The 21,325-nt window shown below is 50.9% G+C and overlaps 5 protein-coding genes across 5 annotated transcripts; 3 read left to right on the top strand and 2 right to left on the bottom strand.

The window, feature by feature from the left end:
- Positions 1-1,064: 1,064 nt before the first annotated feature.
- K441DRAFT_565196 (sulfate permease-like protein) lies at positions 1,065-3,733 on the top strand (the record flags this gene model as incomplete). Its single annotated transcript, XM_067643688.1, is given in 6 exon segments — positions 1,065-1,350; positions 1,406-1,555; positions 1,571-1,572; positions 1,601-2,141; positions 2,191-3,077; positions 3,131-3,733. 6 exon segments carry the CDS (start codon positions 1,065-1,067, stop codon positions 3,731-3,733), a joined length of 2,469 nt encoding a protein of 822 aa, XP_067503040.1.
- Positions 3,734-4,846: 1,113 nt separating this feature from the next.
- Positions 4,847-7,034, top strand: K441DRAFT_661457 (endoplasmic reticulum-golgi intermediate compartment protein 3). The gene is made up of 4 exons (XM_067648873.1): positions 4,847-5,406; positions 5,560-5,740; positions 5,851-6,622; positions 6,750-7,034. Exons 1-4 carry the CDS (start codon positions 5,214-5,216, stop codon positions 6,915-6,917), a joined length of 1,314 nt encoding a protein of 437 aa, XP_067503039.1. The 5' UTR covers positions 4,847-5,213; the 3' UTR covers positions 6,918-7,034.
- Positions 7,035-11,327: 4,293 nt separating this feature from the next.
- Positions 11,328-14,192, bottom strand: K441DRAFT_139623 (nitrogen regulatory protein OTam). Its single transcript, XM_067640118.1, has 4 exons — positions 14,124-14,192; positions 13,623-14,065; positions 12,168-13,342; positions 11,328-12,110 (listed from the first exon to the last, which is right to left on the bottom strand). The coding sequence occupies exons 2-4, from the start codon at positions 13,964-13,966 to the stop codon at positions 11,425-11,427; spliced, it is 2,205 nt and encodes a 734-aa protein (XP_067503038.1). The 5' UTR covers positions 13,967-14,065; positions 14,124-14,192; the 3' UTR covers positions 11,328-11,424.
- Positions 14,193-16,053: 1,861 nt separating this feature from the next.
- On the bottom strand, positions 16,054-18,538 carry K441DRAFT_612824 (MFS general substrate transporter). Its single transcript, XM_067645629.1, has 4 exons — positions 17,971-18,538; positions 17,629-17,904; positions 17,499-17,580; positions 16,054-17,445 (listed from the first exon to the last, which is right to left on the bottom strand). The coding sequence occupies exons 1-4, from the start codon at positions 18,235-18,237 to the stop codon at positions 16,325-16,327; spliced, it is 1,746 nt and encodes a 581-aa protein (XP_067503037.1). The 5' UTR covers positions 18,238-18,538; the 3' UTR covers positions 16,054-16,324.
- A 1,033-nt stretch (positions 18,539-19,571) lies between these two features.
- On the top strand, positions 19,572-20,459 carry K441DRAFT_139536 (uncharacterized protein). Its single transcript, XM_067640117.1, has one exon. The coding sequence runs from the start codon at positions 19,773-19,775 to the stop codon at positions 20,250-20,252; it is 480 nt and encodes a 159-aa protein (XP_067503036.1). The 5' UTR covers positions 19,572-19,772; the 3' UTR covers positions 20,253-20,459.
- The last annotated feature ends 866 nt before the right edge of the window (positions 20,460-21,325 follow it).

Genomic DNA, 21,325 nt, shown 5'->3' with positions numbered 1-21,325 from the left:
ACCTAAGTGTTAGACAACGAGATAGGCGTGAGAAGTTCTGAGTGCAGAGAAGATATGCTTTTGGAGCTTGGCTGTTTCCCAAATGAGATGTATGTAGATTGTGACGGTCGGCAAAAGCACGCGCTAACGTCACGTCCGCAACCGAAGCAATGGTGCTGGTACCGGAAACACCATCTTGCTGGACGAGCACGCCATTTCCCTTATGACAACAAAGCGCAATTGGTCCAGCCCGACCCGTGTCTTTCTCAAAACTACATAGTCAAACAAGCCATCTATCCTCTTATCCCTGATCCCTGTCGCCTCATCCATGATCTCTGTCGCCCCATCCATGATCCCTGTCGCCCCATCCATGATCCCTGTCGCCCCATCCATGATCCCTGTCGCCTCAGCCGAGCTGGCTTGCTCAACCTTCCATGCTTGTTACCCCAAGCTCCAAGGCCCAATTATGTGCTACACGATCTTCATTCTAGAGCACCAGCTGCTTCTCCGGAGCCAGTCTTATGTCACCTCGCAAACTCTTCTTTCTAGAATATTCTGCCACCTCCATTCTAGCCTTCACAACTGCGCATTTCTAGTCGTCCTTGTTTTGTCTCTCGTCTCCGTGCCAGCACCCTTTGCATTCCGGGCAGTGGCTGGCTTACGCTGTCACGCAATATCCTTGCCTCCTAGCACCTTCACCACCAACTCCATTTTCCCCCCTAGCCGCTGTGCATCCACCCTGCAGCTCAGCTCCAATACCTGTCCCCGCCCGTCTTCCATCTTTTTCCTGTGGCTTTATATCGATATCTCGTAATTCAGGATCACCGGACTCTAGGCTGCGCCCAAGCCTCTCTAATCGAACTGTTAGTCCACAAAATATCAAAAAAAAAAAACAAACTTGTTGCACGAGGGTGATGGCTCTGCTTGCATCCCTGCCTGTATAAATCCCGGGTCTTCGGGGCTCCTTTTGAGCCCGTGGCCAGTCGAGGGAGCACGCGAACACCCGTGCCCAACCCTTGGATTCGGAATTTTAATTGATAAGCCCGCCCCTGTTTCTTCTCCATCTTTCAAGATCTTGCGGCTCGATGGCTTCCACGAGAGCTAAGATCGGTCATGGCCTGGCCAAAGTCCTCGGTATCAAGTTGCATTACCGCAACGAGACCGGTTCCGACAGAGTCACACGGGGAGAGTCTGTCTTCTCTGTCTCCAGTGCTGACACTTACGTCGAGGACGAGCCAACCGCTGCTGAGTGGATATCGGAAATCACTCCTTCTCTAAAAGACATTGAGAATTACTTCCGCCGCCTGTTCCCCTTTCTGCAATGGATCACGCGATACAATTCTACCTGGTTCCTTGGAGACATGATCGCAGGTGAGTTTGAAGTGCTTTGCTATATCTGTCGACTCTATCTCTAATTGGTCATTAGGCATTACGGTCGGCGCCGTCGTCGTGCCGCAGAGTATGGCGTATGCAAAACTTGCGAATCTCCCCGTTGAGTTTGGGCTGTACTCTTCATTTATGGGTGTCTTGATCTACTGGTTTTTCGCAACCTCGAAAGACATCACAATTGGCGCAAGTAGCTTATCCTAAGCCGTTTGCTCGGTTATTAATAGTCTTCTAGCCTGTTGCTGTTCTGTCCACTGTCACTGGAAATGTTGTCACCAAAGCTTCGAAAAAGCTCCATGGCGTGCCGCCTGATATCATTGCCTCCTCCCTGGCAATTATCGCTGGCTCCATTGTGTGTTTCCTTGGTCTTGCACGGCTAGGCTGGCTCGTCGAGTTCATCTCGCTCGCTTCTATTTGCGCATTCATGACGGGTTCGGCCCTCAACATTGCAGTCGGCCAGGTGCCGACCATGATGGGAATCACCGGGTTTTCTACTCGAGATTCGACCTACAAAGTTGTCATTAACATACTGAAGCACCTTGGGAGGTCGACCACAGACGCCGCTATCGGGCTGACCGCTCTAACAATGCTTTACCTTATTCGATTTGCATGTAATACCATGGCCAAGAGATATCCAAGCCAAAGGAAGATGTATTTCTTCCTCTCAACTCTCAGAACTGCGTTTGTCATTCTGTTGTATGTCTTAATCAGTTGGTTGGTCAACAGGGACCACAAAAAGAAGCCAAAGTTCAACATATTAGGACATGTCCCTCGGGGTAAATACTATAGCCAGCTCTTTATGGAGCGTTACTAATGCGGTGATAGGTTTCCAAGACGCTCGCGTCCCTCACATTACTATCGACATTATCAAGGCATTTTCGTCCGATTTGCCCTCTGTTGTTATTGTTCTCCTGATCGAGCACATCTCTATCTCGAAATCTTTCGGCAGGATTAACAACTATACGATCGATCCTTCTCAGGAACTTGTCGCAATTGGCGTTACCAACCTCCTTGGGCCATTCCTTGGGGCTTACCCTGCGACTGGGTCGTTCTCGCGAACTGCCATCAAATCGAAAGCAGGCGTACGAACACCCTTTGCTGGTGTGATTACTGCAATCGTGGTCCTGTTAGCCATCTATGCCTTACCTGCAGTGTTCTTCTACATTCCAAACGCGGCCCTATCTGGAGTAATCATTCACGCTGTGGGTGACTTAATCACTCCGCCAAATACTGTTTACCAGTTCTGGAGGGTCTCGCCGCTGGAAGTCCCTATATTCTTTGCTGGTGTCATCGTCACTGTCTTTAGCAGCATCGAAAATGGCATTTACACAACTATTTGTATCTCAGCTGCTCTATTCCTTTTCAGGGCTTTCAAGGCACGTGGTCGATTTGTGGGAAGGGTCAAGGTCCACTCAGTCATCGGTGATCACTTATTGGATAGGGACGACGCCAAAGAAGGTGGGACTATTAAAACTCAAACTCCTCTACTAGAGTCTCCAGAAAATTCGGCAAGAAATATTTTCTTACCCATCGACCACAACGATGGGTCAAACCCACAGATCAAAGTTGAGGCACCCTATCCAGGCATTTTTATCTATCGCTTTTCCGAGGGATTTAATTATCCCAACTGCAACCACTACCTTGACAACTTGGTCGCCCATATTTTCGAAAACACTCGTCGCACAAACCCGGCTACTTATGGGAAATTGGGAGTATGTAAACTCATTCATAGCATGATAGTCGGTTGCTGACTTAACGTTTCTAGGATCGTCCTTGGAATAACCCTGGGCCGCGACGTGGTAAAGAGGTCGATCCAATGGACCATCGTCCCACCTTGAAAGCTATTATTCTGGACTTTTCCTCAGTCAACAACGTCGATATCACTTCGGTCCAGAATCTGATTGACGTCCGCAACCAGCTCGACCGATACGTCGCACCTGACACTGTCGATTGGCATTTCGCCTGCATCAATAACCGATGGACGAAGCGCGCTCTTGCTGCAGGCGGATTCGGGTACTATACCCCAGAGGCCGACCTTGACTCCGGGCTACATAGATGGAAACCCATCTTCAGCGTCGCCGAGATTGGAGGAAGCAGCAGTGCGGCGGCGGCAGCCGAGGCACAGGGAAACAGACGGGCACAACGAGCTGCAAGAGGGCTTGGAGGAACAGCCTCCGATGATATCGAAGAGAGGATCGCTGATACTGACGATAAGGACTCGCTTAGCAACAGCAAGGCTTATAGTCCCGGGCAACAGAAGCATCTGAAGATCGCGGTTGTGCAGGGACTCAATCGACCTTTGTTTCACATCGATATCACTGCTGCACTGGAGAGTGCACTTGCGAATGTTCAGATAAAATCACATTAGGATAGGGAGGAAGTTAGCCTGGGCTTTGTTGTTTTTGTTGATACACCCTATTTAAGTCGGAGCAAATTAATTTCATAATTCTTCGTTTAGTTGATCATCGAGCCCCTCTCTAAATTGATCCTGGCCTGTGACTCTTGTACGATGTCTATTTCTGTAGCACTCAACCATTAGCTTAGGTTATTCTATGTACATGTCCTTAAAGGGTACTATGAATAGTTGTTGGACAACAATCGCGGAAGCAGCGATCTAAAATACCGCACAAGCTCAGCTCCGGTTCTCAAGAGAATGCAGAATCCTGCACCGCAATTGTAATTCTAACAACATGCCTAATTCCCTAGCACCGACCTTCCGAGCGTTCCACCACGTGCCCAGTGACGGCAATAATCAATTATGTATGGGCCACCTCAAAATTTCAATGACGAAAACAATTGCAATAATCTTCTGCTCCGTATTTCTTAGTTACAGCAATCGTATAACTCCTAGATATACATAACCGGGCGTATAATCGCCTAAAACTGCACGGAAATGGCTATAACGTGATCCACAAGCCAGTGGCCCACACAAGCAAGTGGCCCACCCCACCAAACACGCGACGCGTTATTCAACAACCACCTGGCAGCACCACAACAGCAAGAGGCCCTCTCTCGAGAGGGTCGACCTAGGTGTTTAAGCCTACAAGCTGGGCCAAATTACATCCTTGCGAGGTGTTAAGAGGGCGTATAACGTGTCCAGAAGGGGGCAGTAGAGGGGGCAGCAGAGACAGCGGCTGAGCGACCGCAACGGTGCGCAAGTGTAGCATGTGCAAATTAATAAAACATATAGCACGGCAGGCAACTAGCTAGTAGATAGCTACACCAAATACAGTTATTTGTGGTTGACTAATTGCCCTGTTTTGCGATCGCGTGTTTGGTGGGTGGGCCACTTGCTTGTGTGGGCCACTGGCTTGTGGATCACGTTAATCGGATTGATTATAGTTATTGCCATCACGGCACGTGCCCGCCGAGGCCAAGGCTGCTGACATAATTCACGCGCTCGCTAACCAACTCTGCCCTAGCGCCAGGAACACAGCTCCGGGGTTTTGACGGAGCATCAGATAGCATAGCTGGCCTTTCGCTCAGCTCATCCGGCCGCCGCAACCACGCAACACCTCTCACCAATTTTTTCCCTCTCTCTCTTGCTTCCCCTTTTCTGTATGATAATACGAGCCCGCTTGCACAGCGCGTGCAGAACCATTCCTTTCCTTCCCAGCTTCTGGACCGCGTGAATTGGCCTCCAGAAAACCCAACGTTCCAAACCCAGCCTTGAAATTCCCTTGAAGGAGATAATCCACCCACGAGGCTCTCGCATACACGCCTGCAGCTGTAGTACCCCCCCTCCTCCTCTCCGAGCCGTACCTTTTTTTTTCCTTCTCTTTTCCTGGCCTCGAAGCCTCCTGCCCTTGGGTTACAGGAGAGCAGCAGCTTTTTTTTTTCTCGTCGCGATGCCGGCCAAATCGCGGTTTACTCGGCTGGACGCCTTCACGAAGACGGTCGAGGACGCGCGCGTGCGCACGACGTCGGGTGGGATCGTCACGATTACGAGTTTGCTGGTGATTTTCTGGCTCGTATGGGGCGAATGGGCGGAGTATCGGCAGGTGGTGGTTAGACCGGAGCTGGTGGTTGATAAGGGCCGAGGTGGGTTTTTTTTTCTACTCGAAGTTTTAAGGGGTGGAGTAGAGTGATGGAAAGGGCTGGGTGGATGCAGTGGGTGGGGATTGGGGGGGAGGGTGTGGGCGGTTTGAGGTTTTTGGGTAAACTCCTGAATGCGTTTGCTAACATTGGTTGCAGGAGAGAAGATGGAAATCCATATGAATATCACGTTCCCACTGATGCCGTGCGAACTGCTGACGTTGGATGTAATGGATGTGTCTGGAGAAATACAAACCGGGGTTATGCACGGGGTTAGTAAAGTACGGCTGGCGCCAGTGAATGAGGGAAGCCATGTTATTGAGACGAAAGCATTGGAATTGTAAGAGTCAAATTTTCCTTAAGGTTTTGTCCCAGCACTCAATTCCTCATGGGTTAGTTACGGCGGGGATCTTGCTCTATCGGGACCTAGCTAACCACGCACACATCTAGACACTCCGACGACGCTGTCCACCTTGACCCTGAATATTGTGGTGAATGCTATGGCGCACCGGCTCCTACAAATGGCCGTAAACCTAACTGCTGTAATACTTGCGATGAGGTCCGCGACGCCTACGCCAGCATATCATGGTCGTTTGGACGTGGCGAAGGCGTCGAACAATGTGAGCGCGAACACTATGCTGAGCACCTCGACGAACAGCGTAGGGAAGGCTGCCGCATTGAAGGCGGGATTCGCGTGAACAAAGTCATTGGTAATTTCCACTTTGCCCCGGGAAAGAGTTTCTCGAATGGTAACATGCACGTGCATGATCTCGAAAACTACTTTAAGGATGAAGCCGAGCATTCGTTCACGCATACCATCCACTCGCTCCGCTTCGGCCCTCAGCTCCCGGACAGCGTTATTGAGCGCATGGCGACCCGTGGCGCAGCATCAGGCGCTGGTGCGTGGACGAACCACCACATTAACCCACTCGACGGAACTGAGCAAAAGACGGATACGAAGGCATTTAATTTTATGTACTTCGTCAAAGTCGTGTCCACAACCTACTTGCCACTTGGGTGGGAGAAGCAGGCCCCGGTATCGTCCAAACGCGACGACGTCTTCAACGCGGGCTTTGATGCCGGCTACAAAGGCAGCATTGAAACGCACCAGTATAGTGTCACAAGCCACAAGCGCAGCCTGCTAGGCGGGCCGGATGACCAGGGAGGGCACAAGGAGAGGATACACGCTAGGGGAGGCATTCCCGGTGTGTTTTTCTCATACGTAAGTTTTTCCAAGCTAATGCCAAGCCTTTTCCCCCTTCCTCTCGCAACGGCACGCCCAACTTCCAGCCGCAACAATTGGTGCCATCCCGGTACCACATAACGTGCTTTTACTAACTCCGATGCAGGATATTTCGCCAATGAAGGTCATCAACCGCGAAGCGCGCAGCAAGTCGTTCTCCGGCTTCCTCGTCGGCGTCTGCGCCGTCGTCGGTGGCACCCTCACTGTCGCCGCCGCCATCGACCGTGCGCTGTACGAGGGCGCGCAGCGCGTAAAGAAGCTTCATCAGGGTTAAGCCCTACGGGCCTTGAGTTGACGCGCTGCCTGAGCAGCTTTGAGATCGGGCTTTTTTTGGGCAGCAGGGGAAAATGGCGCGGAGCTTGGGCGTTTTTTTATTCGTTTTCTTCAGGCCATTGTTTTAGGTTTCTGGGATTTGGAACTGTGCGTGTATATTGTGCCCTTTTTTTTCCCGTGGAGAAATTGGATGGAAAGGGCTGATCAAGGTGGCTGCTTGTCAGGTGGTCAGTTACTCTGTAGAAAGGAGCAGGGATTGGTAAGGGTGCTAGGATTGGGGGGGCGGCGATGGCTTGAAAAGGGGAGTGGAGGGGGCAATGGCGACATATATGAGCTTCGTGGTGCGAGGGCGATCTATATTGGCGGTATACAAAAAAACAAATCTAGCTTGCGCTGCATACTTGTTTTGGGAGAATATTTTCTGTTGAGGCGTGAGGTGGTACTACATCGTTGAACTTTTCTCTTCAATTGTGCGGATTTTTGTGAAAGAGGCTTGACACAGCTACCGGGACCGGGTTCTTCTCGTCTAATACTCCTGTTTTATGATCGGCGAGGGAGGAAGTGCAGAATGCGCGCATAGGGTGCTCAAAGTAAGTAAACCTGGCGTGTTTTTTCAGTCATAACTGACGATGTATGATACCACAAGCTACTCCCAACGGCCTGAACACGTTCCTCAATGCACGATTAGGACCCTTGAGCGCGATTAAATCAAGATACCACAATTCCTCACACCTTCTACCCCTGCACTCGGATCCTCTTACAATTCTTTACATCAGTCTTACCACACCACCACTGTGAAGGTGAAGTGGGATCTGAAATACCGGCAACGGAACACAAGTACTCGCTCGTTGCCTCGGTAACATTTTTATTCCGCGGTAGAGAGCGCTTGGTCATTAGTGGAAGCGGTCCCGTTTACAATCCAAACGACAGCACCGGCCTAATCATGAAGAGCGATGGGAGTTCAACATACGCCCTGTCTTTCATGTCGAAAATCTGGGAATCATAGTCAGATGCTCACTTTTGATTTTCTGTTAGCTGTCCAGTAGCTACGCCGTGCGTCCCATCTAGCGCAGACTGTTACTTAATTAACTAGTGGACTCCATGAAGGGCGACACCAACCTACTCCGATATACGAACTTGCCGTACTCGCCGCGTCGACAAGAAAAATGCTAGGACTGCAATGCAAAATGTGTTACTTATGCCTCCACGTATTCCAACACCAGAAGGATCAATGATGATCTGAATCTTGGGAACCAGAAAATCGGTCAACCAACTTCGCTAGACAGCATTGAGTTAAACAGTTAGAGAGTTAAAACACCACCACCACCAGTACTACTGCCTTTTGATCTCTACCGCCTCCTGCTATTTAGTACACCACCTGCGAACGGATCCCCCAAAGACGCCGTGAATCGAGAAATCAGAGAACCGGTAATCAAAACGCTCTTATATTCGGGATGAACGGTCCATGGAACTCGGAATTTCCGCAGGCTGTGGATGTGGTCCTCGAGAACTCAGTGAGTGACAACCTTCTTTAACACGCTTTTGATTGCATGAGTGTAGGTGTGCTGACTACCCACATAGGTTATCTCAATCCTTAGTCATGCCTATAACACAACGGCCTCACGCGCGATAAATCACCTCAAGTAAGCCCAAAATTTTATACTCGGAAAAAACACACGGCGAGCTCTCAAAGAGCTTTGAGTTAAAGCACGTAGGAAAAATCTGCATGTGCGGGACACCATGGAGCTTAGTGTCAGCCAGATTTTATGAAAAGTCTAGAACACTTCAGTCCAGAATGGAAAATTTAGAAACTAGTATTACTAGTTTGCCCGCACACACTGCCATATATGATAGGTGGGACTGCGCTGAGCTGAAGCAAATGGTAGCCACTCTCCGTTGGTAGTGTAAAGGTAAGCATCGTACCTTCTTATTTATCTTGACCTGCTGCCCTGGGGAAAGCGAGGCGAGTCTCTACAGCTATGAAAGACATGCCTCGCGCCTGGTGGAAGGCTAGTCATACACATGTGCCTTAGGATGCCGGACAAGTGAAGCTAATCACCAATTACTCTAGATGGGGACGGCCATCCCTATGAGCCAGTAGAGAGTATTATAAAAAATTCGCAACAGCCAATAACGATCGCCAGTACCTTGGGTAATTGTATTAAGTATTGACATATATTTAATCCCCTTGGTAGCCACCTAAAAGGCCGACATCTTGTCCCTGCTTCTTTCGTTGTTGGGCATTTCCCCACCTTGGTACTGGTTGTGCAGCCACAAGCAAAATTATCGCTTGGGTTGTTTCCACAAACTGTGCGAATTGGTGGGTGATGTGAAGTTGTACAATGGGGTAATGGCTAAACTCGAATGTTCATCGGAAAATCTGCATTTCCTTCCACAACATATCTGTTAAGGACGTTTCGAAACTTTAATATTCGGTTCACTACGCCTGGACGTCCGAATTCTGAATATCAAGGTCTGGCCGCTGATCAGCTCAGCTGGGCATTCCGTTTCTGGTTGACCTTAGTTGATGGAGCCTCAAGCTTCCGCCCTTTGCAGAAGTCCTTGAGAGGGGTCGAGAGATAGAGATCGGCAAGGGAGAAATGGCCGTAGATGTCTCTTGATCTCCTTAACATACTTCCGTTTGACCGCTTCGACTGTTTCGACTCTGGACGACCAAAAATACAATCGATTCCTGGAAATGATGACCGCCTAGCTTCCACCAAGATCAAAGCAACACATGATAGCCTAATCAGAGCGTTCATCTATATGGGCTAGGTTGGATTGGACAAGAATGTCTGCAATAGATGCCTATCTCTATCAACACGAGCAGGATACCTGGCGGCTGACGCGACTAAGCATTGGATCTGGAACGAGAGTGGACAAATGTTAAAGACGAAGTTTTATCGTGCGCCTATATACACCAAAGTCTCATTCGGCTTCCAGAATCTATGGAAACTGAGAACATGGAAGAGATTCCTATGTCGAATATCCGTCTACTGCTAGGAAAGGTTTGAAGGCCTTCCGTTTTATAGGAGGTAACATTTTACCACGTTGATATAACCACATCGTTTCTGGAATGGCGAGAATTCAAAGGATGAGGCGATTGATGCCGAGTCCTATACACGCCACTCAGCACAAAAGCTAAGTCGGGTATAGCAAAGTATATTTTACTAGGTCAAATAGCAAGAATACCTCATCATGCAGAGAGTCAAAGAAGCCTTTTAAGGACGAGAAAATATACATAGGCCTAGCGACGATGCCGCACACTCGCTGCGGGAGAACATCGCGTCTTTGCGGCAGCTGCGCCGGGCTTGCGAAACAGCTCCTAAGTTCAAAAAGACTTCCTTGTTTGGAAATCGCGGGGAAATTCTGGACGAGGCCATATGCGCGCCAGTGAATCTCCGCTCCAATCCCAAGCTAAAACCTCGTCTCATTAACAACGCCAATTGCACGGGGTTTTACGTTTCCGGCTGCTTTAACCAAAATCTCATTAAAACCGGGATCTCTTCCGGAAACAGGGGTCACCGATACGAAGAATCGGATACTTCAAAATCAAACTCTCTTCAAAGCCAAGGTTATTTCTTCAAGCCAGCCCATCACTTTCAACGCGGCCGCTCTTCGTAATGACAGATCCAGTCACCCCCAAAAACAAGTCCATTCCGCGCGAGGTTCCGCCAACGCCATCTGTTGGGGAAGCAGTAGTCTCGGATTGGAAACGGGTAGAATTCTTCATATCTTACCTGGGGATGAGGGGATGCTAGAGCCACGAAGAGGTATGTGAAGAATATTTATAGAGGCCTCGAAGCGCTCGGCGGTGTTAGCGATGGGACAGTAAAGAGACACCATGAATGGACACAGTGAAGATTCGGGTCTAATACCCAAACCAAGAAGACAGTAAAGCGTCTATGCACACGCCATCCAGCGACTCCGCATCTCTGAATTTCAACCAGAAGAAGCACTCAAAGGATAAAGTCTATATGCATTCATCCCATCGTCTAATCATCGCATAATACCATGATCCGCGACTGGACACCTTATCATCTAGAAACGAAAAAAGCGCAGCAGCAGACAGCCGGACCGTTACACGCACGCCAATTCCAGAGGGGCACGGGGTATCCAAAAGACCACAGAACCTCCGAAACCAAGCCGCGTGGAAAAAACGCTAGACCGCCCTGTCCCATTCCCCGTCTTAACCCATCCCATCTTATCCAAATCCACCGGGGATTCAAGCAAAAGAACGCTAAAAGGAGGAAAGAAACGCTGGTGCTGGTGCTGGGAAACGCAGATATATTCACCCGAATTTTTTGCTCTTGAGACATTTACACCATTCGCTACCACGATATCCACACCGGTATTTTTTTGCCGATACGTCGGGCGGCAGTTTTTGGTTGGCGAAATCCCGCTCCGCTCTAAAGAAAAAAAAAATTCACCAACCGTGACGGAAATGCGGAAGGGAACAGCGAAAACGGAGTTAAAAAAGGCCGGAAGCGAAGGAAAAAAAGCGAAGCCTACGCAGCCGACTGCGGCGTATCGGACGACATAGCCTCGCTGCCAAACTGCTCAAACGGCTCGTTCGCAAACCCCTGAAACGCCGAGCCAGACGAATACCTCGCGAGCTCAGTCCCCATCCCCGTCATCTCAACATCGCGCCGATGATGGTGATGCGACGACGACCGCTGATGCGGGTGCTGGTGCTGCACAGCGCCATTGCCGTCACTACCCGCGCGGGCTACAGACGCGGGCGGCACGGGAGGCACACCGACGTTGCTGAGCTGGCTCTGGGCGAGGCTGGGCTTCTCGGCTAGGTTGTTCAGCATGGTGCGCGAGGTGTCGAGCATCTGGACGGCGTAGTCGAGGAACTCGGCGCGCTTGGACGACACCGACAGCGTCCAGCGGTACTCGCGCAGCCGCGTCTTGTAGAACTCGGCCTCCTCGTGCGCGGGCGCCGTCGCCCAGAGCAGGCTGCCGAAGGTGCCGATCAGCGTGAAGTTGATCTTGGATGCGAAGTACCAGAAGGCTTGGAGGTGCTCGGGCTTCAGTCGGTTGACGAAGTCCATGGCGGAGATGAGGCGTGTCTTGGCGGCGCTGCGGCAGATGTACAGCATGTAGGGGTCTGAGGTGGCGGGGTCGAGGGACTGCACGATACGTCGGTGGAGGGTGATTTCGGTTGCGAAGTAGGCGAGATGGAGGTGGCCTGGGAGGAAGGGTAAGTATGCACACGTGCACATGCTAACAGGTTCATTGGTCTTACCAGTCGGGGAGAGTCTGTTGCCGCTCGAGCTGTCCATGCGGGTTGAGGCGGGCAGCTTGGCGAACCAGTCCTTCAGCTTAATCTGCACAGGTTTAGCCCGCTCGAGGATGAGTCGAGTCGAGCTTTTTCCAGCGCTCGCAAAGTCCTGGATTGCTACTTGGGTATAGAACGTGTCCATGACCTCGGCCATGATGGCGGTTAGTGCAATCATCTGGGCAAAGAGGACCTGACCCCTCTCATTATCTGTCTTTTCATCTTCGCTTTCTTCTGGCTTGTTATCATAGCCATCTCCGTCTTCATTGAAGTCTTCATCAGTAATTTGTTTGACGGCCCAATTGGCGCCAAAAATATGGGATGGTCGGCCATGAATCAGCGAACTCCACTTATCCTGCATGTACAATGCCCATGCAATACGCTTTCTCAAGCCGCGCTCCCACAGCGGTATTGACCAAGTGGAGCAATCAAGATGTAGGCCCAGTTCTTGGCCAATAGCGACCAGCTGGGTCGTCAAACTCCACGAATCCGCTTCAGGACGCTGCAGCAACAACAATCCTGCTTGGATTGTCGATAGCTTAGGACGCTCCATGGCGGTCGCGAGAGATTTCGACGCAATGGCTTCGAGTCTACTAGCATCTGGCTTAGGGTAGGATGTCAATTTTGGATCAAATGACCACCAATTCAGGGCCAATATATACATCCCCGCCACAAGGAGTGGCGAGAAGGTACGGTCTCCGTGGCGATGTCGTTCAATAAATAGGTGCTTCTGGATAATCGGAAAACTCGGGTGTACAGTGCGAAAGTAAGTGTCAATCAAGGCAGGGCCATGAGGGTGAACAATCTGCTCAATAGCGGCAAGGGAGTCGGCTTCGTCCTCATAGTCTTGGGTGTTCTCGTCAGGCAACATGATGAAACATNCATGGTCATTGACTCTTCGAAGTGTGCCAAGATCGAACGTGCTTTCGTTGCGAGTATCAAACTGCGACAGCCCGATGAGGAGTGAATCAAAGGGAGTCGTAAGACCAATGTATCTGCTATGCTGACGTCTTTGTAACCCCAACGTCTCTCCAAGGACAGTTGTATCTCTTTTAGCGGCTTGCTGGGGTGTCGGGCTTGGCGCTGTGGCAGTTATCGTGGGTGTAGGAAGCGCTAACGGAGGAGGCTCTGCTTCGACTGATCTGCTTATGTCTAGTCAGCCACTGCTTGTTTGGGCTACCGCGATATCGGCTAAAGTGTTGGAATGCTTCTAGGTGACCTCAGCCCCCTCCATAGAGATGGTTCCATGTCCACACGTGGTGGTCAGGTGCCCAAGGTTTGGAACAGAAAGTCCTACTCGGTATAGCTTGTGGATTGGAGGCGTCCAACAGCCCTGAAGCATTCCAACGCTCTGGCAACCTACCCTGCAGCAGCAAGAATTGAATCGAGTAGCCACCACCACCACCAACGCTAAAAACTCACCTCTTCTTTTGACTATTGTCGTCCTTCCTCCCGTCACCGGTAATCTTCCTCTTCCTAGGCTGGGGACTCTGCACGAACGTACACTCCTGCTTGTGGAACTCACACAAGACACACAGCACCGCGCCTTCGTGTATGACACAGCGACTCTTACGCCTCCTACAAGCGTCACAGGGCCTCTCTCTTCTAGTACGAATGTTGGCAACAGGACCAACAGAGGAGACGGGCTTGACTTGAACCAAGTTTTCCTTCCCGGACAAGGAACGCTTTGTTCGGGGACGGGCGGCAGCGATGGGGACAGGAGTGGGACGTGNCATGGCAGGCTGTATAGCCACGACGGTCGTCATATCGATGATCCTCGGTGGGTATGGTTCGTAGGAGATAAGAGCAGTAGTCTTGGTGGGCTAGAGCCGTGACGGGGGTGGGCAGGGAGTCAGTCGTGGAGTCTGCGGGTAAGCCGCAGTTAGTGCCCGCACAAGAGGATGGAGATGTTGCAGGACGCACCAGTCACACGACTGTATTGTACGTGATAGCAGCCAGATCGGGACGACGACCGAGCTTATCGCGTGGGAGCTTGCGAGGGAAGGGTACAGGAATAGAATAAAATATAATTTTGGCTAAAAAGTAAAGAGGAGGTAGACAATGGGGTAATGGAGTCGTCGAGGTCGGGTATTAGGGACCGAGATTGCCAGTGATGGCCTGGAGGAGAATGAGGTGGTGAATAGTTCGCTCCGTCATTGAATGCGCGGGTTCCGGGAGCAGTTGAAGCAGCTTGGGACAAGGCTTCGAGCAACAGAGTCTGGCATGGCGGAGCTGTATGGCGTAGCTTTGGATGCAGAAGTTGAGCAGCGAAGCGTCTCCGGTGGTCTTTTTAGGACCCTGGCGGACGACATGGTGATGCACAGGTGCTGGAAACCCTTACGTGATGGGAAAGTCGAGCAGAGGCGTTTTGCGTTAGGGCGCGAGTGTCGTCTCGGTCGGGAGTATTGCTGGAGATAAGCTCACCCGCCAGCGAATCAGACAGTATAGCAGTGTAAGCTGTCCCCCCACAAAAACTGACAGAATCCTCCCTTGTCAGCCCATGTCTGCTGCCGTAAAAATATCTGTCAGGGCAATTGTCAACCCCGATAACTAGTGATCGTCCCCGGATGAGGGGACTGACACCTCATACAATCAATCACGACCCGTCACGACCCGTCACGACCCATCACAGTCCATTTACAATCCATACAATCCGCCTTCTGCACACTCTGCACCATATGCCACCCTATGCCACCCATTTGCCACCTCATGCACCTTATGCACCTCATACCACTGCAGGTTGGGCGCTCCTCCAGTGAACACCCGAGTATTTGCAGCAGCTGCGGATCATGCGTGCTGATGATTTTGAGCGTTGTTGCGGCGCACCTGCTGTCGTGCATATTTTAATAAGGCGGGTTGCTCGGCTCTCTGCCTTGTCAGGAAGGCCATGCTGCGAAAAGCCGTTTAACTTCCAGACTTTCCACCCCGGAATTCAGGTGAAGTCGGACAGCTTTTTTTGCACGCAAGGACCCATCCATGTGCCCGACTTCCTACGTGTCCCTAAGCTAGACGCCCAGATTGTCGACGATCCCTCAAGATACAGGCATGCAAATAGCGGCGCCTGCGGTAGACTGTCCACTTCCATGTCATTCTGCCTCTCTGCCTTTCTGCCTTTCTGCCACCCGTATTTTTTTCCTGCGCAATTTTCGGCTAGACCGCCCTCATTGAGTTTAAACGTAGCATAGTCCAGGCATGATGCATCAATTAAGAAGTAGAACTACTATAAGCACAAGGAACAAAGCTTTCCAGCAATCGCCTGTTGGTGGGTATTTCCAACCCATTTCCAGCGTTCAACAATTCCTCCCGCTCTCTCAATTAGGTAATCTGGACCCTGGTCACTAGGCAAGGCGATTAGAGCGCGGGGCGTTCGGAAAACCGCGGCACATCGCCATTTGATGAAGCTGTAGACATTCGGAGTCGACTCCACAAAACAGAGACAAGAACAACACACTTCGACGGGCGACATCTCCTAACTCTCCAGTCGAGCTGATGCGCTTACGTCAAAATTGAGTGAGGGCCAAGGCAGCCGTTCTGAAACACCTTAGCGGACGCACCGGAGACTATGGAGCTCGCATGCTGACCGCCTGTTCCCTCAGGCGTAGCTCGAATGATCGAGTCAGGTATGCCCTATTATTAAATCCCTAGGCATCCTACAGAGTTTTCTCCAATGATTCCAAATTCCTACGTCAACGTCTTCGCTGAGTCTTCGAGGCATCAAGCAGGATCTTTAATAACTGTATGACCGACCTCTGATGACGAGTTGGGCACGTGTTTCCGAGTAAGTTTTAGACGGCTTCACTGACTCATATCAAGCACAGGACCCCTCGGTTTATGCGGTGGAGCCCATTCTCACCTGCTTCTCTTGGCCTTGATATTGCGAAATGGTATTAAGATTAGGAAGTGGTGAGATTATCTATTAAGTCTACAGGAATATGTTTGAGCACGCTTGCCGCGACTCGCTGCGACTCGACCCGCACATTCCACGCCTATCGTAAATCATCCAACCGCCCTTCTATCATGCTAAACTCCACCCACATGCCGATTCAACGCCCGCGCCGTAAATAGTTAATGTACATAAACAGCTTTGTCTCTGAGAACCTCCTGATCTGGGATTATTAGCTCTCCTAAATCTGAGTCTCGCTCTTCTCCTCATCCTTCGTCTTCTCCTTCTCCTTAAAGCCCTGCTCGGTCTCCAGCGCGCGGTCGAGCGGGAACGCCTGCGTGAACAAGCTGGCCGCCAACGCAACAGCGCTCAGCGCGCACATGACGATCCAGATATATCTCAGGGCGTCGGTGTAGCTGACCAGCAGCTGGTGCTTCATGTCGCCGGCCGGCATGGCCTTGATGATCTGCACGAGGCCGCTGGCGTCCTTGGAGTACTCGGCCGCCTTGTCGGCGAGCAGCGGGAACCCGAGCAGCTTCTTCTTCATCTGGTTCTGGAAGATGACGCCGCCGATGGCGACGCCGAGCGTTTGGCCGAACGCGCGCATGAACGAGAACATGCTCACGGCGTACGCTTGGTTTTCGTTGGTCGAGGACGCCTGCACTGCCATCGCCATGCTGGGGAATAGGATGCCGGTTCCGAGCCCCGCGACTAGGTTCATGAAGATCCATTGCACGGTGGTCGTCTCGACCTTGAGGTAGATCAGAATGCCCATGCCGAACGTTGTTAGGACCCAGCCGGCCCAGATTGCCCAGCGGTAGCGCCCGGTTATGGCAATGGTAGCTCCGACAATTATGGCTGCTGGTGCAACGGTAAATGTCTGAGGGAAAAGGGCAACCCCAGCGAGGATCGGTGAGAAACCTTTGACTGCTTCGTAGTAGAGCGGCATGTAATATAGCAAGCTCCAGAGGACGATGCCATGGATGACCGTATCGAAATAGGTGGCTGCTGCCGTGCGGCTCTTGAATACGTCCGTTCGGATGAGGGGCTCAGCAGCGAAGTACTCTTGGTGAATGACGAACCCGACTAAGCCAGCGCCGCACAGAATAAGGGGAACGAGAGTTCGCCAGCTCGACCATGGATACATCACGCCGCCCCAGGTTATTGGAACCAGGAAGCCGGTGGTCGAAGCGAGGAAGAGAACGGTGCCAATCCAGTCAACTCGGCGCAGTTTCTCCAAGAAGGAGCTCGTCTTGTAGTTGAGTTGAAGGAAGAGGGCGATCATAACAACGCCAATGCCAACGAATGGCATGTTGATCCAGAAGATCCACCGCCAAGAGACGTTTTGAGAGAATCCGCCACCTACGTTACAGTCAGTAAAAGCTGTTTGAGGAGCTGGAATGACGATGAATCACCTAAAAGTGGACCGGCTACTGTTCCTACTGCCCACATGGAGCTGATGAAGCTGAACCATTTGCCACGTTCTCTGAGAGGGACCTGAGAGGATTTTAGCCATCGCAAAGTTGAAGAGTCGGATCAAAATACCATATCGGTGACAACGATCTCCGTGAGACAAATGATCCCGCCTCCACCGATACCCTGGATGCTCCTGCCGACAAGTATAACGGTGAAGTCATGTGCGAGACCAGCAATAATGGCACCAGCAGTGAAAAAAGCTAAGCTAAGGAAAATTAAAGGCTTGCGACCGAATATGTGACTGAAAGAACCCAATACGGGCTGAAAAACGGTGGATGTCAAGAGAAATGATGTTCCCGACCAGAAAGCTTCAATGGCTGTTCCTTTAAGGACTTTCGCCATGATCTATAAATGAAGATTAAAGTTAGCTTGGCTTCACGTAACCGGCGCCATTGGAAAGAAGACACCCACTGGAAGTGCTACTGATATAGAAGTGGCGTCCAATGCTGCCATCAAGGTAATGACAGACAAAGAGCTGAAGGCCAGGTAAAAGCGCCATCCTGGATTGAAGGCGGCCGAGCTAGATTCCGTTGTAGATGCTGATTTCTCGGAAGGAGCACGAGATTGTTCTTTGAGAGTAGGATCTTGGTTGGGTGTAGGAAGAGTGAGTTTGGACTCTGAGTCGGGTTTAGAGTCCAGAATGGAAGGAGAGGGAGAAGGAGAGGGTGCCGTGGACATGATGAGGAAAAGGGGTTGGCGCCCCGGTGAGAAAAAGTTTAATAGATTGAATGAAATAGGTGGATGATTGGAAGATCCCGTCAGCAAGGGGTATGGGGAAAGGTATCGTAGAAAGAATAGTATTCACTGAGTTCGTCGCTGTTGCACTTCTTGTCTTGTTGCCATTTTCGGTGGCATGAAGCAGCGCACTAGATATATACATTTCCTCTCAATACCGGTAGAATAATCGTCGAATGGTCCAGTTTACAGTCGGTGGAACAATTAAGCGCACCAAAACCCGCCAGCATCGCAAATTGATCGGAACGGCTGGCTTGCGTACGCTAGGACGCTATGTACGTATTGTCGCAAGACGTAGGGCTGAGAGCTGGCCCTTCTGCGCTTAGATCGGCCCAAGAAGGGCAGTCGAAGCGACACAAGGCTCGCATGCACACGCTAACGGCGTAGGCGGAAGAACACAGGCACTAGCCCTCAGTTCTGGGTTAGTCATCGCAAAAGGGCTCCAATGACTGTTACACCGACTCGGCGGAATTTTCGCCCGCCTCCTCTGAATATTTACGGCCGAACACTGTTCCGATTACCTGATTACGTGCCATTGCATCAACTTTTCTCCCCAAAGCTCGTTTTGCGGTGCAGAGACTGTCCGATACAGATGCCCAAATCTCAAAATCATGCTGTTGTTGTACATCCTTGTACACATGATTGTTGCCTGCTTGCCCGACTATCGTAGAGAGAACCGAATTGAAGCGTTTTCCTACCATATCAAGAGCACGAAGACGATTAGCAAGGCAGTGGGGACTCCTATCAACCAGCTCAACTACCCAGTATAATGCCATTTAACGTCAATTGCAATTGTCTCGCAAGGAGGCTATCAACTGGGCTGCAGGTTTGGCAGAATTCCACCAGCAACTCACCAACACAGATTCAGAAGTCATCCGACGACCGACGGATGTTGCTTTCCGGTTCAGAACTAGAATATTTTGCGGCAAGAATTGTTCGTATTCGATTAAAACAAGGGGTTGAAGTGACATTCCAACACCAATACCGGACCGTTGTTGTCTTTGCCTACTTTTCAGGTTTTCAACTCCCAAACCAGTCTTTTCCAACCCTTTCTTCCATGCCAGAACGAAGATGACTTCATATCTGCATCGGTGCTTGTTTAACCTGCCACTTAAATAAGTCCAACTGTCATACTCTCCTCAATTTACAAAAGTTCTCAACAGTTTCTTGTCATTGCGTTATTGAAAACTGACTCTAGAAACCATAACAGTAATGGCGTATGCCACACGCAGAACCTCCATGCTTTCCTGCAATGGAGACTCGAGTGAGTTGGTAGGTTTTGCTGAAAACGGAGAGTCTGGCTTTGTTCAGCCTTTGTCCACACTGACTCACAGTTCCCCCTGTGAGTGTCGAAGACTACAAGCACGTGCATTACTGTATTTCTTTGTCTTGCGAACCATTCTAGAAAGCTTCGCAATGACAATTGCCGAGTTCGCGCTGAAGCTGCTCATCGTACAGCATCTGCGTTACTATGAGGCATGCATCAGAGTCGGCAGCTGCAACTACGACCTCCATTTAAACATTCTAACATCTCTTCGTCATCGCTTGAAGGGATGGAGAAACCAGTCAGGTCGTTCAAATCTTTCATGAGATCTGTACCAGCCAACCCCACTGAGAGCAAACCTTTGCCGCCAGTGCCAGCCAAAGAGATCTCATCTCGGCCGGCTTCACGAAAGTGCTCCTCAAGCATCTATAGTCGAGCCATCAACGCTTGGGAGGCACCGGCATCTTGGCGTTCTAGCAGCAACGAACCATCACCCCAGTCAAAAACAATTTATCTCCAGCCTACCGCTTTCAGTTCGGGGGATTCCCAATCACCAGATGTAAATCACTCGTTGCCTCCAGTTTCAGAGCCACGAACATATTCACCAATTCTGCCAGACCCGCCTCCGGATCCAACGGAGCCCAACACTGAGTTAGGTGCAACACTGCCATTAAAGCCTAGTTCGGTGAACTAAAGTAAGCCAACTACAGTGCCTGAAGGCGTTCACTCCGATCTAAGTGCATCTCGTGCTCCTCCACAATCTTCATTACCTCCACCGCTGGCCAATATTGCACCAAAATCCCCGGCGAAGCCACTTCCACCAAGCCCACCGCAAGTGTTGCCAGTGGCAAACTTGAAAAAAATAGACAGCGAGACTCAAGCCGTGCAAGTGCATCCCATAACATCTCCCCAGCCAGTTCCTCCAACCTCATCCATTCCCTCTAAACCACCACTACTGCGCAGCTTTCCCCCATATAAAGCAGCCGTTTCGCTGGGGCTCGAAAAAGCCAACTCTCCACCAATACCAAAGCGTAACGTAACGAAATCTCGTCAGACACCGCCTCGAACCCGTGACTATACACACTACATCCAGACTGAACGACGATTCATGCTAGGCCAGGCGCAAGGCGCGAAGAATAAGGAAAATGTTACAGACAATGATAGCTGGGAAGATGAGGATATGAACTATCACAGCCTACTAGTGGAGCAATATCGGGGGCTTGCGGTGCACGACCACCATGCAGATAAAAAAGGCCGAGCTCGTGAAGGAAGGCACAATGATTTTGTGCGGGATCCTGGGCTCATACCTCGCCAACTCTCTTGGCAAAAGGCCTCTTCCGGAGAACAGCGCAGTAACGAAAACGGCAACGGCGTGATTGAGAAAACCAACGAGCGCACAGCATCGCGCCGAGAATCCCTCTTCAAGATGCCACTACCCCTCTCGCTCACAAACAAAGTCCAGAAGCAAGAAAGCCCGAGCGGAGGCTTCCGAATTCCACTTCCGCATCGTCAAGAAACCATCTCCAGTGCTAGTGTGAAGAGTGGTAAGAGCGGCATCGGAGTCCGAAAACCCTCAAGGCGTCAACCCGCCAACCCGGACCACCGCTTCTCAGAATTTTACCCTCGCGCAAAACCGCTTACGTCGGTGAAGAAGCAAAATAAAAAGGGCAAGCAGAAAGCGGCCTACGTCCCACCGCTACCTCTAGTCTTACCCACCGCTCTGGCCTCCTCACCGCGCACCACCGAACCAGCGCCACATCCACACTT

Source organism: Cenococcum geophilum (assembly GCF_001692895.1).
Source record: "Cenococcum geophilum 1.58 unplaced genomic scaffold K441scaffold_26, whole genome shotgun sequence".
NCBI classification, from domain to species: domain Eukaryota; kingdom Fungi; phylum Ascomycota; class Dothideomycetes; order Gloniales; family Gloniaceae; genus Cenococcum; species Cenococcum geophilum.
The sequence above is the reverse complement of the archived record's forward strand: the minus strand, read 5'-3'. Positions and strand labels throughout refer to the sequence as shown.

Excerpts from the sequence above, each read along its gene's own strand:
- K441DRAFT_612824 (XM_067645629.1), bottom strand. The coding sequence starts at position 18,237 with ATGTCCACGGCACCCTCTCCTTCTCCCTCTCCTTCCATTCTGGACTCT. Across the intron at positions 17,581-17,628 it reads AGATCGTTGTCACCGATATG|GTCCCTCTCAGAGAACGTGG; the intron begins GTATTTTGATCC and ends AAATCCTCTCAG. Across the intron at positions 17,446-17,498 it reads AGTAGCCGGTCCACTTTTAG|GTGGCGGATTCTCTCAAAAC; the intron begins GTGATTCATCGT and ends ACTGTAACGTAG.
- K441DRAFT_139536 (XM_067640117.1), top strand. The coding sequence starts at position 19,773 with ATGCATCAGAGTCGGCAGCTGCAACTACGACCTCCATTTAAACATTCT.
- K441DRAFT_661457 (XM_067648873.1), top strand. The coding sequence starts at position 5,214 with ATGCCGGCCAAATCGCGGTTTACTCGGCTGGACGCCTTCACGAAGACG. Across the intron at positions 5,407-5,559 it reads GGTGGTTGATAAGGGCCGAG|GAGAGAAGATGGAAATCCAT; the intron begins GTGGGTTTTTTT and ends CATTGGTTGCAG. Across the intron at positions 6,623-6,749 it reads CCGGTGTGTTTTTCTCATAC|GATATTTCGCCAATGAAGGT; the intron begins GTAAGTTTTTCC and ends ACTCCGATGCAG.